Source organism: Ascaphus truei, chromosome 2 (genome assembly GCF_040206685.1).
Source record: "Ascaphus truei isolate aAscTru1 chromosome 2, aAscTru1.hap1, whole genome shotgun sequence".
Lineage (NCBI taxonomy): Eukaryota > Metazoa > Chordata > Amphibia > Anura > Ascaphidae > Ascaphus > Ascaphus truei.
In genome coordinates, this window is record NC_134484.1 from 489,024,482 (window position 1) to 489,048,439 (window position 23,958).

The following is a 23,958-nucleotide window of genomic DNA, read 5'->3' on the forward strand; positions in this document are numbered from 1 at the left end:
TCATCGGTGCCTACAGCCAGGTAGCGGAGTACAGATCAGCGCAGCCCTGCAGCAGACGGACGGCCGGAGCAGACATCTCACCCCGGTCACAGTCGGTGACCGGCAAGCAGTCGGCTTGATGGATTCAGGGGCTGCAGTGACCCTGGTCTGACCTGATATGGTCCGGCCAGAGGAATTGCTCCCAGGTCCTGGGATGCTGATCACTGTGGCAGGCGGAGAGCCACGTTTCCTGCAGATTGCCAGGATCTTTTTGGATTGGGGGGCGGGACAGGGTGTGCAGGAGGTGGGGTTTTTGCCTGGTTTGGGTGCTGAAGTTCTTCTTGGCAACGATCTGGGACCGATGACCTGCACCTACGAACGGGTACCAAGACCCGCTGCTGTGGCGGCAGTCACCCGGAGCCAGACCGCGGTGATGGCGGCGGCTTCAGTCCCCCTGCCTTTGGGACCAACGTTAGTGGAGGGCGCTGAGGAGCCCGGGGAGGTAAGCCAGGATCAGTTGCAACCACAGACTGACTTACTGTTCCCCCTCACCCTTCCCCATTCCCCGGACAATGACATCACTGGGGGGGGCAGAATTAGGAGCCCAGTTTAGGAAGGCGGTGAAGATCCATCCGGGAGTACAAGGGTTAATAGGGAAATAGTGATTATAGCCCTTATGTTTAATGTTCTCACCTTTTCAGGCACCATTTTGCAGAAGTCCCATAGGTCGCCATTGGGTCTCCATTCATCTCAATGGCATATCTGGCGGTTTTGGACCTTTTTCCCTCGAAGACCAGCAGGTGGCGTCCGAGAGGAGGAGCGGCGGTTTCCCTTTGTAAGTCAATGGGCCGCAATGACAAGTTTGAGAACCCCAAGGAGAGCACTCACACTCAGGAAAGCGAGTGTACCTGTGGATAATGTGGTGTAGGTGAGGAATGAGTGAAATAAAACAATTTATTATGAGTCGTAACTCAGAAAGGTAAAACAGGAACGCTGTGGATCAAAGTATAGTACTTTTGTGTGAGCCAGTGTAACAGCGAATTTAAAATATGGACCGGGCGTAGTAGTAGTGGTAGCCAGTGCACTGTCTAAGCTCTTAGATAGAAGGGATAGCAGTGTAAAGGCCAAGTAGTAGCATTTAGACCATATAGTTGCTATGGTAACGGGAGTTAACCACGTAGATGCCGATAGAGCTAAACTGGAGGTAAATGTAAGCTCTCACCTCGGGGGGAGGATAGCCAATTTATAGTATAAAGGGCTATTCCCTGTACTGAGGTACAGATAAATCTTCCCTTAGGTAGATAATCTCTGGGTAGATACTGCAGGTACCATGTGTGTTTAGTACAGTGCAGTATACACTAGGCAGTCGAGTGCACTCCCAGTGGCATATAATAATGATAGTATCTTACCTGCCAATAGTTTGTGCATGTGTGCACCAAGTATACCTTGGCAGGGAAGGTCAAATAGCTGCTAAAACAGTGCACAAGTAGTGCCTGTTAACATGTAACGTCCAGGAGTCTGGACCGTAGAGTACATCCGTCCATCAACAGCAGTCCTAGCTACCAGGTGATGGCTGGGCACCATCAACGAATGCAGGGTGCTTGAGTATTACCAGCCAACGTATACTGCTAAGTTAAAATGATAAACATAACGCTACAATAGCATAGCTCTAAGCGAGGAGCTACTTGAGACGGACGCGCTCCGATCACGAGCACTCGTCCCGCCCCTTTGACGTGATGACGTCATAAGCCGCCGACGTACGTTTTGCTGGTGCGTGCTTTGTCAAGGCTGGATGGGAGCGTCTGTCATGCCCCCAATATTTATCGGGTAAGTAATCCTCTGATTGGTCGAGACGCGTTCCTTGCAATTGGATGCTGTAAATGTATTCACGCTTCCAGGGGCGTGCTTACAACCCCTTTGAATGTGTGTAGCGGGAGAAACGCTTATACCAAGCATGTAATATGGTCATTATAGTAAGGGCTGTAGATGAGTACCCTTCAGCAGAACAGAGATTCGTAGGATATAGCGCTCGCTAGTGCAGGGGACAATTAAATAAAGGGGCTAAATACAAACCCCTCATTCAGTCCCCTGGGGGCAAGGGTATTGAGAGTATATATCCAGCGTGATTCCATTTTTAGCAGTGCCTGATCCCAATTGCCCTTCCTAATGCCCATGGAGAGCTGGTCAATTCCCTTAAAGGTAAGTGCCATAAGGTCCCCTTGGTGGTAGTTGTTAACATGTTTGGCCACAGGAGTGTCCAAACCGTTCCTGATGCTGCCAAGATGTTCCAGTACCCGGATTTTAAATGAGCGCCTGGTCTTGCCAATGTATTTCTTCATGCATATACACTCTGCCATGTAAATAACACCAGGTGTCTTGCAGTTAATAAACTTTCTAATTGTGAAAGTCCGTGTGTCGTTCCAGTTATTAAAGGTTTTGGTGTTTTTAATAACCTGACATGCCTTGCAACTATGACAACTGAAACAACCAGGTGGTTTGTTTGGCAACCATGTTTGATTAATGTTAGCCTCAAAATGGCTCTTCACCAGGCTATCGCGTAGGTTCCTTGACCTGCTGCTAGTCATTTCAGGGTATGGTTTCAAGATTTCTTTAAGGTCTTCGTCAGCCCTCAGGATGTGCCAATACTTTTGAAAGACATTTTTTGCACAATTCTAATGCTGATTGAAGGTACCAATAAACCTTATTGTCTTACTCTGTTCTGTGTCAGTTTTCTCTTTAAGTAGATCTACCCTAGGTGTATTTCTGGCTCTTTTGTAGGCCCTACGAATGGTATTGTTACTATAGCCTCTGGCTAAGAACCTATTCTTCATTTGTGTTGCTTGTTCCTCAAATTCTCCATCATTTGAACAGTTCCTTTTAAGCCTCAGGAACTGGCCTACCGGAATGCCTCTAATCAAGTTTGATGGGTGATGGCTATTTGCCCTCAGAATGCTATTTATGGCTGTGCTTTTGCAAAAGATTGAGGTGCTGATGTAACCCGTAGGTTCTATTCTGATGGATAAATGAAGGAAGGTAATTTTGTCTGGACCTACCTCATAGGTAAGTTTGAGGTTGTTGGTATTCCTTTTTAGTCCACCGATGAATGTCTTGAGGAGGTCTAGAGGTCCTCGCCAGAGCAAGAACACATCATCAATGAATCTATACCAAAGCTCAATGTGGTCCATGAACAATTCATTACCCTCACCAAAAACTACTTCAGCTTCCCACCAGCCCAGGTACAAGTTGGTATAGGATGGGGCACATTTAGTCCCCATCGCTGTGCCCTGGATCTGATGGTATAGTTTCTTATCAAAAAGGAAGTAGTTCTTGGTGAGCCCAAAAGATAGTAACTGCAACACGAAAGCACTGTGTGCTTTATATGAAGACCCCCTGGTTTTCAGGAAGTAGGCCACTGCGTCTATTCCCTTTTGATGGGGGATAGATGTATACAGCCCTTCCACATCGAGTGAGATCAAGATAGTGTCCTCTGAGGCACTGATATTGTCTATTTTGTTGAGGATATCCTTGGTATCCCTCAAGTAGGATGGATGGGCTGTTACAAAGGGCCTAAGGATGAGATCGACATAGTTACTAGCATGCTCAGTCAAATTGTCTATTCCTGACACTATTGGTCGTTCAGGGGGGGTTATGCTTGTGTATTTTGGGTAGGGAATAGAACGTCGCGATCCTAGGTTGTTTTACAAAGATGAAATCCATTTCTCTTTGTGAGATAAGATTCGCTTGTAAGGCTCCAGATAGTATGTTGAATAATTCCCTCTGGTATTCTAGCGTGGGATCGTTAGGGAGTACTTCATAGCACCTTCTATCAGCTAGTACTTCATAGCACCTTCTATCAGCTAGAAGCCTTACATTCTCAGTGGCATAATCTTTGCTATTCTGGATGACTAGGTTGCCCCCTTTATCAGAGGGTTTAATGGTGATATTTTTGTCCTGTTCTAGTTCTACTAGTGCTGCGGCTTCCATTGGAGTAAGATTGTGGTGAGAGTCAAGGGGAGTATGTCTGAGGCTTTCTATTTCTTTAGTCACCAGGTCTACAAATACCGCTATATTTGAGTTTGCATTTAGCGGTGGCATGAATTTTGATTTGGGTCTTAGAGAAGTAAAGGGTCCCTCGCCCTCCATTCTCTCTGATTCAGCCGCAAGATCAGTAAGTAGCCTGAGGTTTTCAGTATCTACCTCGTTTAACGGGTCTATCCCCAGGTTAGTTGTTATAACCAAGTCTCTCCTTTTAAACATTTTGTGTAAAAGTAACTTCCTTGCGAACAGGTATAAATCCTTAACCCATTCGAAGGTGTCCATTTTGGAGGTAGGTGAAAAAGACAGGCCCGTTAACAATACATTTATATGATGTACAGTAAGTTGGCGATCAGATAAATTTATGATAAGGCCCGGGTACTAGACCAGATTACTATTACCCGGGTACTAGACCAGGGATACTAGACCAGACTCCTACACCCATGATGACAAACACTAACGGCGACACCGACCCGGGCCTTATCATAAATATATGGGGGACATGGCTACATCTATATGCAGCCATGTCCCCTCTGGCTCCCCGGTCCTCCTACTTCTCCCTTACCTCCGCTGCCATGGGGGATGTTGTGGGGACGGCTGGTGAGGCGAGCCACTCACCGGGAGCTCGCGCCGTACCCGGCTAGAGGGGGCCACCATCTTGGATTGCGCACGCAGGCGCGAGAGTAAGCGCATACGCTGGAGGACTCGCGGCGGCCTTTAAAGGTGCAGACATGCGCATTAGATACACAGCGATGGCCAATACAATTCAGCTCCGCCGGGGGAACTACAATCCCCAACAGCCCTAGGGGCTGCTTGTCAGGTGGGGAGAGGCAGCCAATAGGGATAGAGGATTCTCCTGCACTAGGATATACATTTTCGCGCACTTAGACCGCGCGTTAGTCGGAGCTGGGATGCAGAGAAGGTAGGGTGTGCTTGTGCAGGGGGCTAGATTGTGGTTGCTGCAGGGACAGGCCAATAGATAGGGACACAGACAGGACACAGCTGCAGTCTGGCTTCAGGTGTTGTGGGACTAGACACCCAGCTAATACAGAGACTATCCAAGGTGGTACAATCCCTGTGGGACCCACCTACCGTGGGGGCGTTGCGGGTTACTGCTAAGGATCCGTGGATTCCATTCTAAGTACAGCATCTGCGTGCCCGGGTGTGGACACACCCGACAGGTACCCAACTACGTGCACCAACTCACCTTCACCTTTGGGGCAGCACTGTCTCACATGGGTGGGTGATTCTGGGGACGCTGGGACAGTACGGTGCCCGAAGCACCTCAGTTCATTGGGGTAACCCTGCAGGGGTATGGACACGGTGTTGGGGATACACAGTGAGGGGTTGCGGCCTTGCGAGGCCTAGGGTTATAGTACTGTCATTGGTTATTATTGCTTATATGTATACAGTAAGTGCTTGTTTTATTACATCAGTGTGTATTGTACATATTTGGTCCTACACGGGGTTATCCCACATAGTTAGGATCCTGCGCAGGTGGAGGAAGAATCAGGTATACCCCAGGCTCCCAGCGGCGGAGGTTCATGCCTCCTGTGAGCCACAGGTAAAGCACCACATACACCATAGACGCCTTATCTCCCAGGGTGGGGGAATAAGCGCTACATTTTGGAGGCACTGCTAAAATCTCCGACCTGGGGTGCCCAACTTAAATTAAAAGAGGTCTGATCAGTCTAGGACCAAGTCCATAACGTCCCGCAAGAGCGTCCACGAATGTGCCCTGCGGCACCACACATCTCGCCATGTGGTCGCTGTTAGTCGAGTCCCAGTTTCCCTGCCTTGACCCAACTTACAAACTTCCCTGAGACAGATACTAGGGTTCACAAAAGCTAAATGGGATACCGACATACAGTGGAGTACCCTCCTGGTTGATTGCCGCCATGGCATTACAGGGGTCAATGCCCCGCCGTTCTTACAGCTCCCTGACGCCCAGCCAGGTGGGAGTCCACTTATCTACCATAGAGAAAAAGCTGGCAAAATGCGCTGCACCACTTTCAATGAATAAGTGAAGAGCGTGAAATATAAAACGAATTTATTAAGAGCAGAAACAGGAGAACACTACACTGACATGTTTCTCTCCGTGGAGCTTTATCAAAGTGTTTAAAATCTTACCTCCTGCCCTGGTTTTTGTATGCTCGCCGAACCCGGAAGTATCTCCACAGATTCGCGCCGTACAGACTGACGTGATGACGTCAAAATCTTCATCACGTCAACCAGTGCAACAAAACAAACTTTATTGTGCTCACAAACACTAACACCATACAAAAACAACATAAACAATAATGGATGTGGGTTATAACATAAAAATATACAGTGAAATAAGGAAAAGAAGAAAAACAAAAGTACTATTATGTTGTCCAGACACATATACTAAAAATAAAAACATGGTTTAAAAAAAAAAGGAGAATGTTGTAAGATTGAATTATTCTCACCACAAACTTGGACCATATGTGCTCCCATTGGAATGTCTGGTGAGCATTATAAGTATGCAAATGTCGTTATTATATAAATGTTAAAGTAATTGTTTATATTTAAACAAGACTTCAGCATTGGTATACATAATACCTTAAACTAAGTATGAGTATTTATACAAATAAATAAATATATATTCCATATTGATGGATCAACTTTAGTTTAGATATGTATATAAATATACCCAAAATACATATTCAAAATGAGCAATACCTAAAACAAGGGACAGAATATATGTATATTGGAAAACATATGTAATAACATATCATATGATAATCATATTTAATGCATTAATAATTAAAGCTCAGGATATATTATTCCTATACTAATCCAATGGTGAAAAAGAATTTTGAATTCCATGGTTTTACATATCAGGACATAACAATCATCTATCTATTCCTTAGCAGGTCTTAAAATTAGGTAAATACAACCTCAGAGGAACAACACATGACATATTACACCGTCATGATTTATTTAACAAAAATAAAGCCAAAATGGGGAAGCCATGTGTGAAAAACTAAGTACACCTTATGATTCAATATCTTGTAGAACCACCGTTAGCAGCAATAACGTGAAGCACCCTATTTCCTCGATTCTAAGACGCACCGTTGCTTTAATTTAAAAAAATTGGGGGGAAATCCCCACTATATTAAATGCGTAGATTTTTTTTTTTAACTAGCAGACAATAGCACACATTTATCTGAAGGAGGGGAAGGAAGGGGGACGGGTAGGGGGGAGGTGGAGGACGGGAGGGGGGAGAGGGAAAGTGGGAGGGACAAACAGACAGACACACACACAGAGAGACAGACACACACAGACATAGAGAGACAGACGCAGAGAGGGGGGCGGGGGAGGCTCGTGGTGCCGGCAGCGCAGCTGTGAGTAGCAGAGGCCGACGGAGGGCTTGTGGGGCATGCAGCAGCCACACACTATTGAATCAATGTCTCCTGTGTGGGGGCCGGCACTTCCACCAAGCAGAGCGGGGGAGGACGGGGGCTTGTGGTGCATGCAGCCGAACACAAACTGCTCCTTCTGTGTGGGGGGCGACACTTCTAGCAAGCAGAGGAGGAGGGGGGCACACTACACTGCTCTGCTCCTTGTTTGCTCTGCTCCTGTGTTGGGACTGGCACTTGGGGGGGAGGGGAGTCGCGGAGCAAGCGGGGGACACTGCTCTGCTCCTTCTGTGTTGGGACCGGCACTTGCGCGGGGGGGGGGAGGGGTGGGATGTGCAGGGCATGCAGCGGGACACACTGCTCTGCTCCTTCTGTGCTGGGACCGGCACTTGCGAGGGGAGGGAGGTGGTGGTGGAGTCGCAGAGCAAGCGGGGGGGACACTGCTGAAACCACCGATAGCAGCTTAGGTTAAAGGCTGAAAGCTGCTGTGGCTTGTTCTGCAGCGCCCCCTGGCGGCTTTTCTTTTCTTTTTTTTCAGTTCATCGATTTGTGAGATGCAGGTTTTTTTTCAGCCACGTGAAATTGGGGGAAAAGTGCATCTTACAATCGAGGAAATACGGTAATTGTTTTCTGTATGACTTTACCAGTCTCTCACATCGTTGTGGAGGAATTTTGTCGCACTCTTCTTTACAACGTTGCTTCAGTTCGTTAGGTTTGAGGGCATTTATTTATGCACAGCTCTCTTAAGGTCCAGCCACAGTATTTCAATCGGGTTGAGGTCTGGACTTTGACTGGACCATTGCAACACCTTGATTTTTTTCTTTTTCAGCCATTCTGTTGTAGATTTGCTGGTGTGCTTGGGATCATTGTCCTGTTGCATGACCGAATTTCGGCCAAACTTTAGCTGTCGGACAGATGGCCTCACATTTAACTCTAGAATACTATACAGAAGAGTTCATGGTCGACTCAATTACTGCAAGGTTCCCAGGTCCTGTGGCTGCAAAACAAGCCCAAATCATCACCCCTCCACCACCGTGCTTGACAGTTGGTATGAGGTGTTTGTGCTGATATGCTGTGTTTGGTTTTCGCCAAACGTGGCGCTGTGCATTATGGCCAAACATCTCCCCTTTGGTCTTGTCTGTCCAAAGGACATTGTTCCAGAAGTCTTGTGGTTTGTTCAGATGCAACTTTGCAAACATAAGCCGTGCTGCCATGTTCTTTTTAGAGAGAAGAGGCTTTCTCCTGGCAACCCTTCTAAACAAACCATACTTGTTCAGTCTTTTTCTAATTGTACTGTCATGAACTTTAACATTTAACATGCTAACTGAGGCGTGTAGAGTCTGAGATGTAACTCTTGGGTATTTTGCCATTTCTGTGTGCATTGCATGGTCTGACCTTGAGGTGGATTTGCTGGGACGTCCACTTCTGGGAAGATTGGCAACTGTCATGAATGTTTTCCACTTTTGAATAATCTTTCTCACTGTAGAATGATGTACTTTAAATTGTTTGGAAATGGCCTTATAACCCTTCCCAGATTGATGAGCAGCAATAATTGCTTCTCTAAGATCATTGCTGATGTCTTTCCTCCTTGGCATTGTGTTAAAACACACCTGAATGCTCCAGACCAGCAAACTGCTAAAACTTCAGCATTTATAGAGGTGGTCACACTTGCTACTGATCAATTAATCAAGGGCATTTGATTAGCAGCACCTGTCTGCTACTTAGCATCTTAATTCCTATGGAAGCAGTAAGGGTGTACTTAGTTTTTCACACATAGCTTCTCCATTTTGGCTTTATTTTTGTTACATAAATCATGACACTGTGTAATATGTCATGTGTTGTTGTTCATTTGAGGTTGTATTTACCTAATTTTAAGACCTGCTAAGGAACAGATGATTGTTATGTCCTGATATGTAAAACCATAGAATTCAAAGAGGGTGTACTTTCTTTTTCACACAACTGTATATGTGTATATATATATATATCATCACGTTTTACGTTATGGTGGGTGAAAAAGGCAACAAGAAACCTCCACCGTACTGCATATAGCAAATAGAAAAATCACTTGTGAGCACATTCAAAGCCAGCAGTACAACCAACTTCACACTGATGATACCCATTAAGGTTGAAACATGTCTGTGAATGGTTTCTCTAGCTGCATCTGATTCCCATGCTGTGCTTTAAAGCTGTGTTAACAGCGAGCATTAGCTTATATGGGCTCCATTTATACTCCTTGAGAAAGGGCAGTCTATGCCCGAAACACATGGGAGAAGATTCCCCCCCTTTTTTTGTTTGTTCTGAGTGTTCCTTTCATGTAGTTTAATAAATATTTCCTGTTTTTAAATCCATCTGGTGAGTCCCAGTCCCTTTTGAGTGGTTGCCGCATCGATCAACTTTTTTTCTATGGGCTCCATGTAGCAATGGCTTTTCAGGCAAAAGGTGACACGGTGTGCTCATTTGCATATCATTTCCCAGAATCCCTTGCTGCAGTTGAAGCACTGTATGCTGGGTAATATATATAAATATATATATACAGTGTTCGATAAACCTATACATTTGCACGCCCCGGGCGAGTGGATTTAACATCGTGGCGAGCTCCTATTGGCCCAAACAGCACACGTGTGGTACTAGGTGGCGAGTAGATTTTTTTTGTTCGGAGAGTAGATTTTTTGGTGATTTGTCGACCACTATATATATATATACTGCTTAATTTTAACTTACACATTGTGAGTGTTTTTAATCCCCCCACTCATTCTTCCCTACATTAAATGTTACAGTGTTACACTATGGGGCGTGCGCTCTGTTTTGTTTTTCTTATAGATTTTGCTGTGGAACTGGTTATTCCATGTAGAGCTGCCGTGGGCCACTGGATTATGTACATTGTCCTGGTGCTACCTGTCAGGACTCATTTTAGGGTTTGGACATTGGACTTTGTTTTTGTTATTTTATGTATATAAGTGTTCATTTTAGTATATTATTGTTAATAGATAATTAATTATTTTATATCAGGGTGTTTTAGTATCATTTATTGTTATTTGCATTTATATTTGTATACCTTTTGGCGCTACTTTCTTTTCCTGTTATATATATATATATATATACATATATATATATATATATATATATATATATATATATATATATATATATATAAATGAAGCAGTCAGCACTCTAATGTAAAGCAAAAGGCAGTTGCTAGTCCCATAGGAATCCACAAATCATACGAACCAGCCCAAAGACCAGTAAGGAGACAGCAACCAGCGAGGTCTACACCTCGCTGGTTGTTGTCTCCTTACTGGTCTTTGGGCTGGTTCGTATGATTTATATATATATATATATATATATATATATATATATATATATATATATATATATATATATATATATATACATATATATATATATATACACACACACACACACACACACACACACGTCGACAAATCACCAAAAAATCTACTCGCCGGAAAAAAAAAATCTACTCACCACCTAGTACCACACCTGAAGTATATATATATATGGTTTTTGAGGCAAAAAGTGACACTGTGTGCTCATTTGCATGTCATTTCCCAGAATCCCTTGCTGCAGTGGAAGTGCTGTATGCTGGGTGATAATCGGGAAAGGCGGGGTTGCAGACCTGCCTAAGACATGCAGATGAGCATACAGTTGTATTTGCATATTTGCTTTCCTGTGGAGAGTTTTTGTCACTTTTTTTACTCACCATAACTTAACTCAGTATTATATATATACAGTGTTCGACAAATCTCCCAAAAATCTACTCGCCCAACCAAAAAATCTACTCGCCCAACCAAAAAATCTACTCGCCACCTAGTCCCGCCCCCAACCCTGCCCCTAGTCCCGCCCCCAACCCCGCCCCTAGTCCCGCCCCTAGTCCCGCCCCCAACCCCGCCCCTAGTCCCGCCCCCAACCCCGCTTTAAAATAAAATATATAAATAAAATACATTTAATAAATTCCTAGTCAGAACAACATTCGTTTTTGACATAAATGAATTTATTGTATTACATTATACTACAATTAGTCCTTGTTACGTGTGTGTGTGTGTGTGTGTGTGTGTGTGTGTGTGTGTGTGTGTGTGTGTGTGTGTGTGTGTGTGTGTGCGTGCGTGTGTGTGTGTGTGTGTGTGTGTAAATGTCGGATCTAGAAATAAAAGACAGGTGTGAATGACTAGTTTCCCGAACCCCTTAACCAGTGTCTGGACGTCCCCGCGTCACAATATCTAAAGCACCAATCCCGCCTGGGATCTTACCTGATCCGCAGTCCCTCAATGTCTAGGTACCCGCATTCATGCAATGTTATACATTGGAGGGGAGGTGTTCCCTACCTGTCTTCTGTTTTTGGGGGGATTCCGATGTCTTCTGTGTGAAGCTTGAGTCAGATCTGGAAGAAAGCAGTGTAGGTTATTTCGGTGTAGTATAGGGCAGTTAAGATATATAGGGTAAATAAGAGATCCAGAGTGTGTGAGAGAGAGAGACAGAGAAAGAGAGACAGAGACAGAGACACAGGGAAAGAGACAGAGAGAGACGCAGAGAGAGAGAGACGCAGAGAGAGACGCAGAGAGACACACACACACAGAGAGAGAGACACAGAGAGAGAGAGAGACACAGAGAGAGAGAGAGAGACACAGAGAGAGAGAGAGACACAGAGAGAGAGAGAAACACAGAGAGAGACAGAGAAAGAGAGAGACACACAGAGAGAGAGAGACACACACAGAGAGAGAGAGAGACACACACAAAGAGAGAGACACACACACAGAGAGAGACACACACACACAGAGAGAGAGACACACACAGAGAGAGAGAGAGAGAGAGAGAGATATGAGAGAGAGAGATATGAGAGAGAGAAAGAGAGACACACAGAGAAAGAGAGACACAGAGAAAGAGATAGAGAGAGAGGCACACAGAGAGATAGAGAGAGAGGCACACAGAGAGATAGAGAGAGACACACACAGAGAGATAGAGAGAGAGACACACAGAGAGATAGAGAGAGAGACACAGAGAGAGAGAGAACACACACACAGAGAGAATGAGAGACAAAGACAGAGAGAGTGCGGCAGAGAGAGGGTGACAGGGAAAGGGTGAGGGCGACAGGGAGAGGGTGACAGGAAGAGGGTGAGGGTGACAGGGAAAGGGTGAGGGTGACAGGGAAAGGGTGAGGGTGACAGGGAAAGGGTGACACAGGGAGAGGGTGACACAGGGAGAGGGTGACACACACTCACAGACACACACAAACACTCACTCACAGACTCAAACACGCACACACACACATACACACAACCACTCACATACATTCAGACTCAAACACACACAAACACACAGACACACAACACACAGACACACAACACACAGACACACACACACACACACACACACACAGACACACACAGACACACACACAGACACACACACAGACACACTCACAGACACATACACTCACTCACAGGCACACACACACAGACACACACACCCACTCACAGGCACACACACACAGACACACACACCCACTCACAGACACACACAAACACACACACACAGACACAAACACACTCACACAAACAGACACACACAGACACACAGACACACACCCACACACACCGACACTTACAGACACACACCCACACTCACAGACACACACCCACACTCACACTCACAGACACACAAATACACACCCACCCACACTCACAGACACCCACACTCACAGACACCCACACTCACAGACACCCACACTCACAGACACCCACACTCACAGACACCCAGACTCACAGACACCCACACTCACAGACACCCACACTCACAGACACCCACACTCACAGACACCCACACTCACAGACACACACAACCACAGACACACACCCATGCACAGACACACACACCCACAGACACCCACACTCACAGACACTCAGATACACACACCCACAGACACACACACCCACAGACACACACACACCCTCACAGACACACACACCCACACTCGCAGACACACACACCCACACTCACAGACACACACACCCACACTCGCTGACACCCACACTCGCAGACACCCACACTCGCAGACACCCACACTCGCAGACACACTCACTGGGTGGGTGACTGGGTTGGTATTTATTGGAAGGGAGGGGGCCTACCTGTTCCTCCAGGGCCTGCTTGTCCTCCACATGCTGCTCCACATGCCAGGGGATCGGGCAGGAGTTGCAGGAGGATCGGGGGGCCAGCGGGAAGATCGGGGGGCCCGCGGGAGGATCGGGGGGCCAGCGCGAGGATCGGGGGCCAGCGCGAGGATCGGGGTGGTCGGGGGGCCAGCTGGGGGGTCAGCTGGGGGGTCAGCTGGGGGGTCGGGGGGCCAGCGGGAGGATCGGGGGGCCAGCGAGGGGGGGCAGGGGGCAAGCGGGAGGATCGGGGACCAGCGGGGGGACAGCCGGACAGGCGCACGGTGCAGCCGGTTGGGGGGTCAGGCAGCCATGCTGGGGGGGGGGGTCAGGCAGCAATTTTGGGGAGGTCAGGCAGCCAGACAGGAGGTCGGCATTAGTTGCCGGAGGGGATCGGAGGCCAGCAGGGAACAGCCGCATGGCCACACCAACCTCCCAGATGGGAAACGTGGCCGGGAACTTTTCCAAAAACCCCTTCCCCCCCTCCAGCGCGCGCACACGCACACCCCCCTCCCTCTACCTCCCGCCAGGCTGCTTCCCTTCTTCCCCGCTCCTATTACCCTGCCTGCGCAGGTGCCAAAGGAGCGTGGGACAGAGGGGAAGCACCTACCTTGTCTCCCAGCCCTGGGCAGCAGCTGCGGGCACCCCCCCTCCCAGCCTACATCTGGGGACCCCCCCTCCCAGCCTACATCACTCACAGACACCCACACTCACAGACACACACACTCACAGACACACACACTCACAGACACACACACCCACAGACACACACACCCATGCACAGACACACACACCCACAGACACCCACACTCACAGACACTCAGATACACACACCCACAGACACACACATACCCTCACAGACACACACACCCACACTCGCAGACACACACACCCACACTCGCAGACACACACACCCACACTCGCAGACACCCACACTCGCAGACACCCACACTCGCAGACACCCACACTCGCAGACACCCACACTCGCAGACACACTCACTGGGTGGGTGACTGGGTTGGTATTTATTGGAAGGGAAGGGGCCTACCTGTTCCTCCAGGGCCTGCTTGTCCTCCACATGCTGCTCCACATGCCAGGGGATCGGGCCGGAGTTGCAGGAGGATCGGGGGGCCAGTGGGAAGATCGGGGGGCCCGCGGGAGGATCGGGGGGCCAGCGCGAGGATCAGGGGGCCAGCGCGAGGATCGGGGTGGTCGGGGGGCCAGCTGGGGGATCGGGGGGCCAGCGGGAGGATCGGGGGGCCAGCGAGGGGGGGCAGGGGGCAAGCGGGAGGATCGGGGACCAGCGGGGGGACAGCCGGACAGGCGCACGGTGCAGCCGGTTGGGGGGTCAGGCAGCCATGCTGGGGGGGGGGGTCAGGCAGCCATTTTGGGGAGGTCAGGCAGCCAGACAGGAGGTCGGCATTAGTTGCCGGGGGGGATCGGAGGCCAGCAGGGAACAGCCGCATGGCCACACCAACCTCCCAGATGGGAAACGTGGCCGGGAACTTTTCCAAAACCCCCTTCCCCCCCTCCAGCGCGCGCACACGCACACCCCCCTCCCTCTACCTCCCGCCAGGCTGCTTCCCTTCTTCCCCGCTCCTATTACCCTGCCTGCGCAGGTGCCAAAGGAGCGTGGGACAGAGGGGAAGCACCTACCTTGTCTCCCAGCCCTGGGCAGCAGCTGCGGGCACCCCCCCTCCCAGCCTACATCTGGGGACCCCCCCTCCCAGCCTACATCTGGGGACCCCCCCTCCCAGCCTACATCTGGGGACCCCCCCTCCCAGCCTACATCTGGGAACCCCCCCTCCCAGCCTACATCCGGGCCCCCCCCCCCCTCCCAGCCTACATCCGGGGACCCCCCCTCCCAGCCTACATCCGGGGACCCCCCCCTCCCAGCCTACATCCGGGGACACCCCCCTCCCAGCCTACATCCGGGGACCCCCCCTCCCAGCCTACATCCGGGGACCCCCCCCTCCCAGCCTACATCTGGGGACCCCCCTCCCAGCCTACAACCCGGGACCCCCCCTCCCAGCCTACATCCCGGGACCCCACCTCCCAGCCTACATCCCGGGACCCCCCCTCCCAGTTTACATCCCGGGACCCCCCCTCCCAGCCTACATCCCGCCCTGGGCAGCAAGCTGGCATCGGGTGCAGGGGGAGGGGCTGACCCAGAGCTGCCAGCCGGCCCTCTTCCTCATGTCAGGCCAATCAGGGAGGGAGATTACTTATTTATTTATTAAAAAAAAAATTCATAGAGCCGCAGCAGCGGCCTAATTCCACTCGCCAGCGTCCTAAATCCACACGCCACGGGCGTGTGGTTATCATTAATTGTCGAACACTGTATATATATATATAAAGCAGAAAATAGCCGTGTTAGTCCAGTTGCGATAGTGCAGAATAAATGAGTTCTCCAGTATTCGGTGATACCTTTTTTATTGGACGAACAATTTATCACCGAATACTGGAGAACTCATTTATTCTGCACTATATATATATATATATATATATATATAATTATATATATAATTTTTTTTATTTTAATATATATAATATTATTATTTACAATCTCGAAGACTGTCTTATTGTGTTTACAATACTTGTATTACTGTATACGTGTGGATACGTTCCACAGATATAACACAGAGAATAGTGCTTTTGATTCAGTATCAGAATATAACTATTCCGCTGGAAATTATCTGGGTCGGGAAGCAGTGATCCCGTCATAATAGGATGGGCTTATAAGGGTGTGAGCAGGTCAGAAGTCTGTGTCCTACCTCCAGATGGGCAAAGCCTATTCCCTCATGTCATGTGCTGACATTGAGAGACAAGGAGAAAATAAATAATCAGTGAGTAAAATGTCAGTGTTTCCCCAGGCACTCCGTTATATAAGCATGTCCTGCCAGGTACAAATGAGCTGAATGTGAGAAACTGGAGGTGATCGAGGAACAAATTAATGAGGGTGTGAGGGATCAAACCCCCCTATTTATTATGGTGGGGTAAGGTAAGGGGAAGTTACTGCACTGGTTTCTCTGCATTACCTACTTCTCACCGTATGAAATAGGAAAGTGAGACTGTGTCAGTATGGAGCAGAACTGCTGGACCTGAGAGAGTATCGGGAGCATTTATCAAAGTCTCACTCATGTACTGTATCTGCTTTTTATTCTTACTATGGAACATTACAGTATGTTACTATGTTACACTATGATGACTTTACTGGGAGACTCAAGAACACCTGCTCTGTCTCCAAAGGTCAGCTCACAAGTGAGCTAAGGAGTCACTTCCTGTCTCAACAGACAGGCTTTTGTAAGCAATCTAAATCAGGCAGGTGGTGTTTATTAATTGACTACCAGCAGTTAACCACCACACTGCTGGATTAAAGGCACATTACTTGAACAGGGATTACTCCCCTGTTACATACTGTATCTGCTTTTTATTCATACTATGGAACAGTACAGTATGTTACTATGTTACACTATGATGACTTTACGGGTCTTTTGGCTGTTAATCTCCGACTCTCTTTATACTTTTCTAGATGGTTGTGTTGTGACACAATCCTGAGCCATTAAAGTTTTGCAGGGTTTGAAATTACGTTCCTGTTTGCGAATGGACCATATGTGTTTTTTGGTGCCCCTGTCTTCTCCGACTCCTTTGGGGTTAATGATTTAGGTGTGAAAGAGCTGATACTAAATTCTGTATATTTGTCCAAAAAAAACTGATCATTACAATTCTGTTTTATATACAGGCACATTCTAAAACCCAACACATATAGATTAAGTAACCTCCGATCAGCACCACCTGAGCAGCACTGCCCACTGCCAGCACCTCCAGAGCAGCACTGCCCACTGCCAGCACCTCCAGAGCAGCACTGCCACCACCTTCAGAGCAGCACTGGCCACTGCCAGCACCCCCAGAGCAGCACTGCCAACTGCCAGCACCTCCAGAGCAGCACTGCCCACTGCCAGCACCTCCACAGCAGCACTGCCCACTGCCAGCACCTCCAGAGCAGCACTGCCAACTGTCAGCACCTCCAGAGCAGCACTGTCCACTGCCAGCATGGATCCACGCTTGTTAAGTGAGTAGAGGAGATCGTTTAGTGTCTTTGGAATATGCAAGGGGGGAATATCTGATTATTTGGCAGTTATGCGAGTCAAACACCCAAACTAATCTTATTTTCTTATAGAACCATCAGCAGGTAAGAAGATAATATATCTTCACCTCTGTCATGTTCTGCCAGAAGGGCTAGTAATACATTTTTTACAAGAGGTATTATATTATACCAATATCAGAGGAGGTGAAATCACAAGAAGCGCCCCCACTCCCAGCTTTACATGATGGATTTTCCTTTTCTTATTGCCAGGTTTCCCAGTGGATGTACCAGAGAGTTTAGAGATTAAGTCAGAGAAAGAAGAACCGAACACTGAGGAGCATCTGACCCCAATAAAGAGTGAAGCTGTTCTATTTCCTGTCTCTGGTGAGTACCTTTTCACCTTTGTCTGCACAAAGGGGTGTTATCTTGTTACAAGGCGCATGGTCACATTTAGTGAATATTCATGGTTAATTGCCTCTCATAGGAAGTCCCCAGGCCTGCTGGGTGTTCTGGGAAAAGCCACATGCAGCAGAGTTAGAAGTGCAATATGGCTCTCAAACACGTATAAAGGTTGGAAATGCAGAGTTATGGGCGTCTGACCATCAATAGATGCGATAAAACGCATTTGGGAAAACAAATTCAAGGGACCCTTCCCTAACTAACCTGGTTCCCCAGCTTAAATAATACCTTCTCATTTAGGGTCATTAGTTGCGCAATAATAGCCACAGTCTTTAGACATAGCTTAACTGATAGATGGGGGACAGCGTCCCAAGAGTCCATGCAATTTTTCCAGACAGTGAAAGTCATGATGAGGGCGTCCTCCCCGAACTGGATACAGGGGAGCAGAGTGCCCCCAGCCTCCAGGCTCCAGGAGAGAAAATGAAGCGGCAAACTTAGCTGCCATACTGTAAATACCTGTTTCTCAATTAGGATAGCAAGTGAGGGAGAACTAGATGATTAAACGGACAAGTTTTCATCCCTCTGTAGGACGATAGTTGCGGCGCGCATACGCCGATAATTTTCTCTTTCCCTTCTTGGATAAGAGCTTTGCAGGGCTTCTGAATAATTTGAATGCTTTTCTTCCTTTTCAATACATTTAGTCCACGTGTGAGAAAATTCTGTTCCTTGCATACATCTCGCAATTCTGCTCTCAGAGCCTCCATCTCTTCCTAGCGCTGGCATCTGTGTGCATGAACGCATCCCTCATTACGTTTAGGAACTCTGCCTTCATTACGTCTAGGGCATCTACAAATCCCGTGTATAGGGCCCCATCAGCTTGCCTTTCCCAGGTTTCTTTCTCCTGGTCATCCTGACTGTTGGGGATGGAGCAGCGTCTCTGCTCCTCTAGCTCATTCTTCAGTTTCTGGACCTGCTCGTGCTCCCTCTCATACTGCTCTGCGGGGACACACTGGGTACTCAGACGCTCATTCCTGAAAGGACACCACTTTATGTGGTCAGACACATGACACAATAAACACATTTTGTCCTCCACTTTTGCACTTTCAGGTGTTTTCTTCACCCTGACCTCTGGAGGTGCTATTGCGTCAATACTTTTCACACTTTTCCCTGTGTATGCTGTATGCAGAACTGGTATCATACACAGTAGGACAGCCTTTACTCACAGAGTCTGTACATTACTTCGGCTGGGCAGCCATTTTAAACCCCCACATTTATTTGCAAACACACAGACTTTTTAGTGTCGACCCACATTCTCCACCATAAGTGACAAACACCACCCTTGCATAGCGCTGACGTCTGTCTGGGCTCTTACCGACACAGTCTTCTAGGGTTTATTTAGAAAAAACAAAAGAATAAGAGGTAATGAATAAGATGAAAATAGGGTTGCAATAGAAAGTAAGGTCAACCCAAAAAAGTTCTTTAAGTACCTTAATAACAAAAAATGATAAAAGAAAATATAGGTCCCTTTCAGTGTGAGATGGGTAGGCAGATTATTGGAGATAAGGAAAAAGCTGAGGTATTAAACAAATTCTTTGCCTCTGTGTTTACTAGGGAAGAATCAAGTTCAATAGTAGTGCCGCAGGAGGAAGCCACAACCTCCAATGAACAATTGGTTAACTGGGGAAAAAGTTCATAAGCGACTTGAAAAAATGAAAGTAAATAAGGCACCTGGCCCCGATGGCATACATCCAAGAGTTGTCAAGGAGTTAAGCTCAGTAATAGCAAAACCATTATATTTAATATTCAAGGACTCCATTTCCATAGGCTCAGTACCACAAGATTGGCGTAAAGCAGATGTGTGCCTATATTTAAAAAGGGAGCTAGATCACAACCGGGAAATTACAGACCTGTAAGCATGACTTCAATAGTAGGGAAACTACTTGAAGGTTTAATACGGGATAATATTCAGGAATACCTAATGGAAAACAAAATTATTAGTAATAGTCAGCATGGATTTATGAAGGATAGATCTTGCCAAACTAACCTTATTTGTTTCTTTGAGGAGGTAAGTAGGAATTTAGACCAGGGTAATGCAGTTGATGTGGTCTACTTAGATTTTGCAAAGGCTTTTGATACGGTTTCACACAAGAAGTTGGTGTACAAAATAAAGAAAATTGGACTCAGTAATAATGTATGCACCTGGATTGAAAACTGGTTAAAGGACAGACAACAGAGGGTTGTCATAAATGGAACTTTTTCAGGTTGGCCTAAAGTCGTGAGTGGAGTACCTTAGGGATCGGTACTGGGACCCCTGCTTTTTAACTTTTTTATTAATGACCTTGAGGTTGGGATCGAGAGCAAAGTCTCCATCTTTGCTGATGATACTAAATTGTGTAAGGTAATAGAATCAGAGCAGGATGTAATTTCTATTCAGAAGGACTTGGAGAGACTGGAAATGTGGGCAGGTAAATGGCAAATGAGGTTTAATACAGATAAATGTAAGGTTATGCATTTGGGATGCAAGAATAAAAAGGCGACTTACAAATTAAATGGAGATATATTGGGGGAATCCTTGATGGAGAAGGATTTAGGAGTGCTTGTAGACAGCAGGCTTAGCAATAGTGCCCAATGTCATGCAGTAGCTGCAAAGGCAAACAAGATCTTATCTTGCATCAAACGGGCTATGGATGGAAGGGAAATAAACATAATTATGCCCCTTTACAAAGCATTGGTAAGACCACACCTTGAATATGGAGTACAATTTTGGGCACCAATCCTAAGAAAAGACATTATGGAACTAGAGAGAGTGCAGAGAAGAGCCACCAAATTAATAAAGGGGATGGACATTCTAACTTATGAGTTGAGGCTAGCTAAAATAGATTTATTTACATTAGAAAAGAGGCGTCTAAGAGGGGATATATAACTATATACAAATATATTCAGGGACAATACAAGGAGCTTTCGAAAGAACTATTCATCCCACGGGCAGTACAAAGGATTCTGGGCCATCCCTTAAGGTTGGAGGAAAGGAAATTTCAGTAGCAACAAAGGAAAGGGTTCTTTACAGTAAGGGCAGTTAAAATGTGGAATGCATTACCCATGGAGACTGTGATGGCAGATACAATAGATTTGTTCAAAAAAAGGTTGGACATCTTTTTAGATGGGAAAGGTATACAGGGATATACCAAATAAGTATACATGGGAAGGATGTTGATCCAGGGATTAATCTTATTGCCAATTCTTGGAGTCAGGGAGGAATTAATTTTTCCCCTTAATGGGGTTTTTTGTTTGCCTTACTCTGGATCAATAAGTAAGTATAGATATAGGATAAAGTATCTGTTGTCTAGATTTAGCATAGGTTGAACTTGATGGACCTACGTCTTTTTTCAACCTCATCTAATATGTAACTATGTAGGTAGCAGTATAGTGCGTAACTCAGACTTCTGCCTGTTTTATTTCGTCCCATTAGTGGACTCCAGATTTAATAGATACATGTTGGAGGCACTCAGCCATTAACCTTCAGTTGTTTACTCATATTAGTGTCTTAACTCTATGCCCAGAACATACTTGAAAACAAGATGTAACTCTCAATGTATTACTTCCTGGAAAAATGTTTTATAAATAAATAATAAATAAGTGACACTAAACATTTCAAACACCGTCACTTTAAGAAACAAAAGAAACCATAAAAGTAACACCTATCCCTTTTTAGGGATCTAACTATACAGTAGTATCAGCCTCTCTAAGGGTTGCTGGGCCAACTAACCTGGTTCCCCAGCTTAAACAATACCCTCTTGTGATGTGGGGAGGAAGGGGTTTAACTGATTTGCTATGCATTACTGTGTTTGCCCTGTCCCAGCCATTTTTATTCCCCATTTGCAGGCCATTCCCTGCCTGCAAGGTTAAAAGAAAAGATGCATTGCTTGCCATACCCTCTACCCGACACATGATGGCAGTCTAGCAGCTGGCATTTCGATGAGAAATACCAATTCTAGAACGAAAGCACCCAGAAACCTAATTTTTGAGGTGCAAGTACAGTAAGACATCACATGCGCATACATATAAAAATTACGGTTATAGGTGGGAGCAAGCGGGAACTTCACAACCCTTGTACAAGGGAGAGCTACAACAGAGAGAGTTGGTGGTGACCAATCCATGTACAGAGGGATTCAGGACGAGAATGGGAACGCCTTCCCTAACCCTCTTCCCTCCCCCTCTCTCCCTTTTCCCCTACCTGTCTGTCTTGTCGTCTTCCCCTCCCCATGTCGGTTAAATGTGGTTTGTCCGATGTAGAGTCTGTCCAACAGGACAGTGTAATGTAATGTTATTGATGTGATGTTTATTTGAAAATCAATAAAAAGAAAGTTGAAAAAAAAAATTACGGTTATAACACAAACGTAACATGTTGTTTTAATAAAGTGTGTAAAAACTGCAGATCTTAAATGTAAGGCAGGAGGTATTTTTTGTAAGTCCAAGCAGGAATTACTTGGACATCCAGCTGTGATATGGGTGACTGAACTTTGGTATTTTTATGACGGAGCCTCAAAGGGATCGAGCTGTTTAGCATCTCCCTGTCTAAAAGAGTGTCAGTTATGAAAAGACCCAGCAGACACATCATGTATACAAAACTGGCATACTGATGCACAACAGATGTCATGCTAGTGACACCTGAGTCAGAAATCAGACTCAATGGCACCAAGTTATGGTGTAGCCGAGGTATGCTAAGTGGCATGGGCGTCAACCTGACCCATGTGCCCTGCCTACCGGACAGCCCTTATGACCGGTCTTATGAACTGTGGGTAAACTGGCTATTGGTGGGTTAATAGTTCCCACGAGGGGCATTGGATCCACATGTTAAGATAGCTTTGGGCAGTCTATAACTGTAGCTCCCCAGGTATCCCCAGTGTGATTCCTGAATTTTAATCCATGATGTAAAGATGCAAGACTTTGTTCCAGCACAGCGGCAACTGGTCCAGGAGTGAAGGGGTTAATAACAACATAACCACAGGACTTTTAAAACCAAGGTTGCATTTCTGGCGCTTGCAAGCAAAGGACAATTTCTTTCGTTCCAAGGATAGTTTATTTTGTTCCCTTATCCTAGTAAGTGCTGTTTTAAGTGTATTCTGCAGATGTTGTGTGTTTGTCTATCAAGGAAATAAATCACAATTTATTTTGCAACTTGTTCTGTTCAATCAAGTACCCAGAAATATAAATGTGTTGATAAAGTTGGTGTCCATCGTGACACCTCTCATTTAGGGTAATCTCCAGTCTTTAGACATAGCTTAACTGATAGATGGGGACAGCATCCCAAGAGTCCAGGCAATTCTTCCAGAAAGTGATGATGGGGGCGTCCTCCCCGAACTGGATACAGTGGAGCAGCGTGCCCCCAGCCTCCAGAAGAGAGAATGAAGCAGCACGGCTAGCTGCCATATATACCTGTTTCTGTAATTAGGAGAGCAGGTGAGGGAGAACTAGCCCCCTTGTAAACTGTGGCCTGGACTTTCCATCCACCAGCCTGAGTAAATGTGAAGCTGTGGAATGGATCCTTTTGCATTATTCCTGCACTTTCTGAACTAAATCGGGCAGAAAGCTGCCTAATATCCTGGGACTAAGTCACAGTATTTATCACGTTTTTCACTTTTTTTAAGTTAAGATTATTTAGCACATTTATTGTCATCACCTCCTTCTTGTAGCGCCTTTTTAGTTTTCTATCACATGACCACCAGCAGGTAAGAAGATAATATATCTCCAACTCTTTGTCATTTTCTGCCAGAAGAGGTATTATATTATACCAATATCAGAGGAGGTGAAATCACAAGAAGTGCCCCCACTCCCAGCTTTACATGATGGATTTTCCTTTTCTTGTTGCCAGGTTTCCCAGTGGTTGTCCTGGAGATTAAAGAGTAAGGCGGC

General features: G+C 46.5%; 1 protein-coding gene across 2 annotated transcripts in view; it reads left to right on the forward strand.

Moving 5' to 3' along the window:
- LOC142488440 (uncharacterized) overlaps positions 1-23,958 on the forward strand; it is a 55,182-nt gene that overhangs the window by 25,501 nt on the left and 5,723 nt on the right. The window contains exons 1-3 of one of the 2 annotated variants that reach the window (XM_075588956.1): positions 687-814; positions 17,302-17,631; positions 17,917-18,030. In XM_075588956.1, the coding sequence (XP_075445071.1) occupies positions 17,613-17,631; positions 17,917-18,030 (133 nt within the window). In that variant the 5' untranslated portion in view covers positions 687-814; positions 17,302-17,612. Of the gene's footprint in view, positions 1-686; positions 815-17,301; positions 17,632-17,916; positions 18,031-23,958 lie in introns of those variants that run through there. The other variant, XM_075588954.1, reaches the window with a different exon arrangement.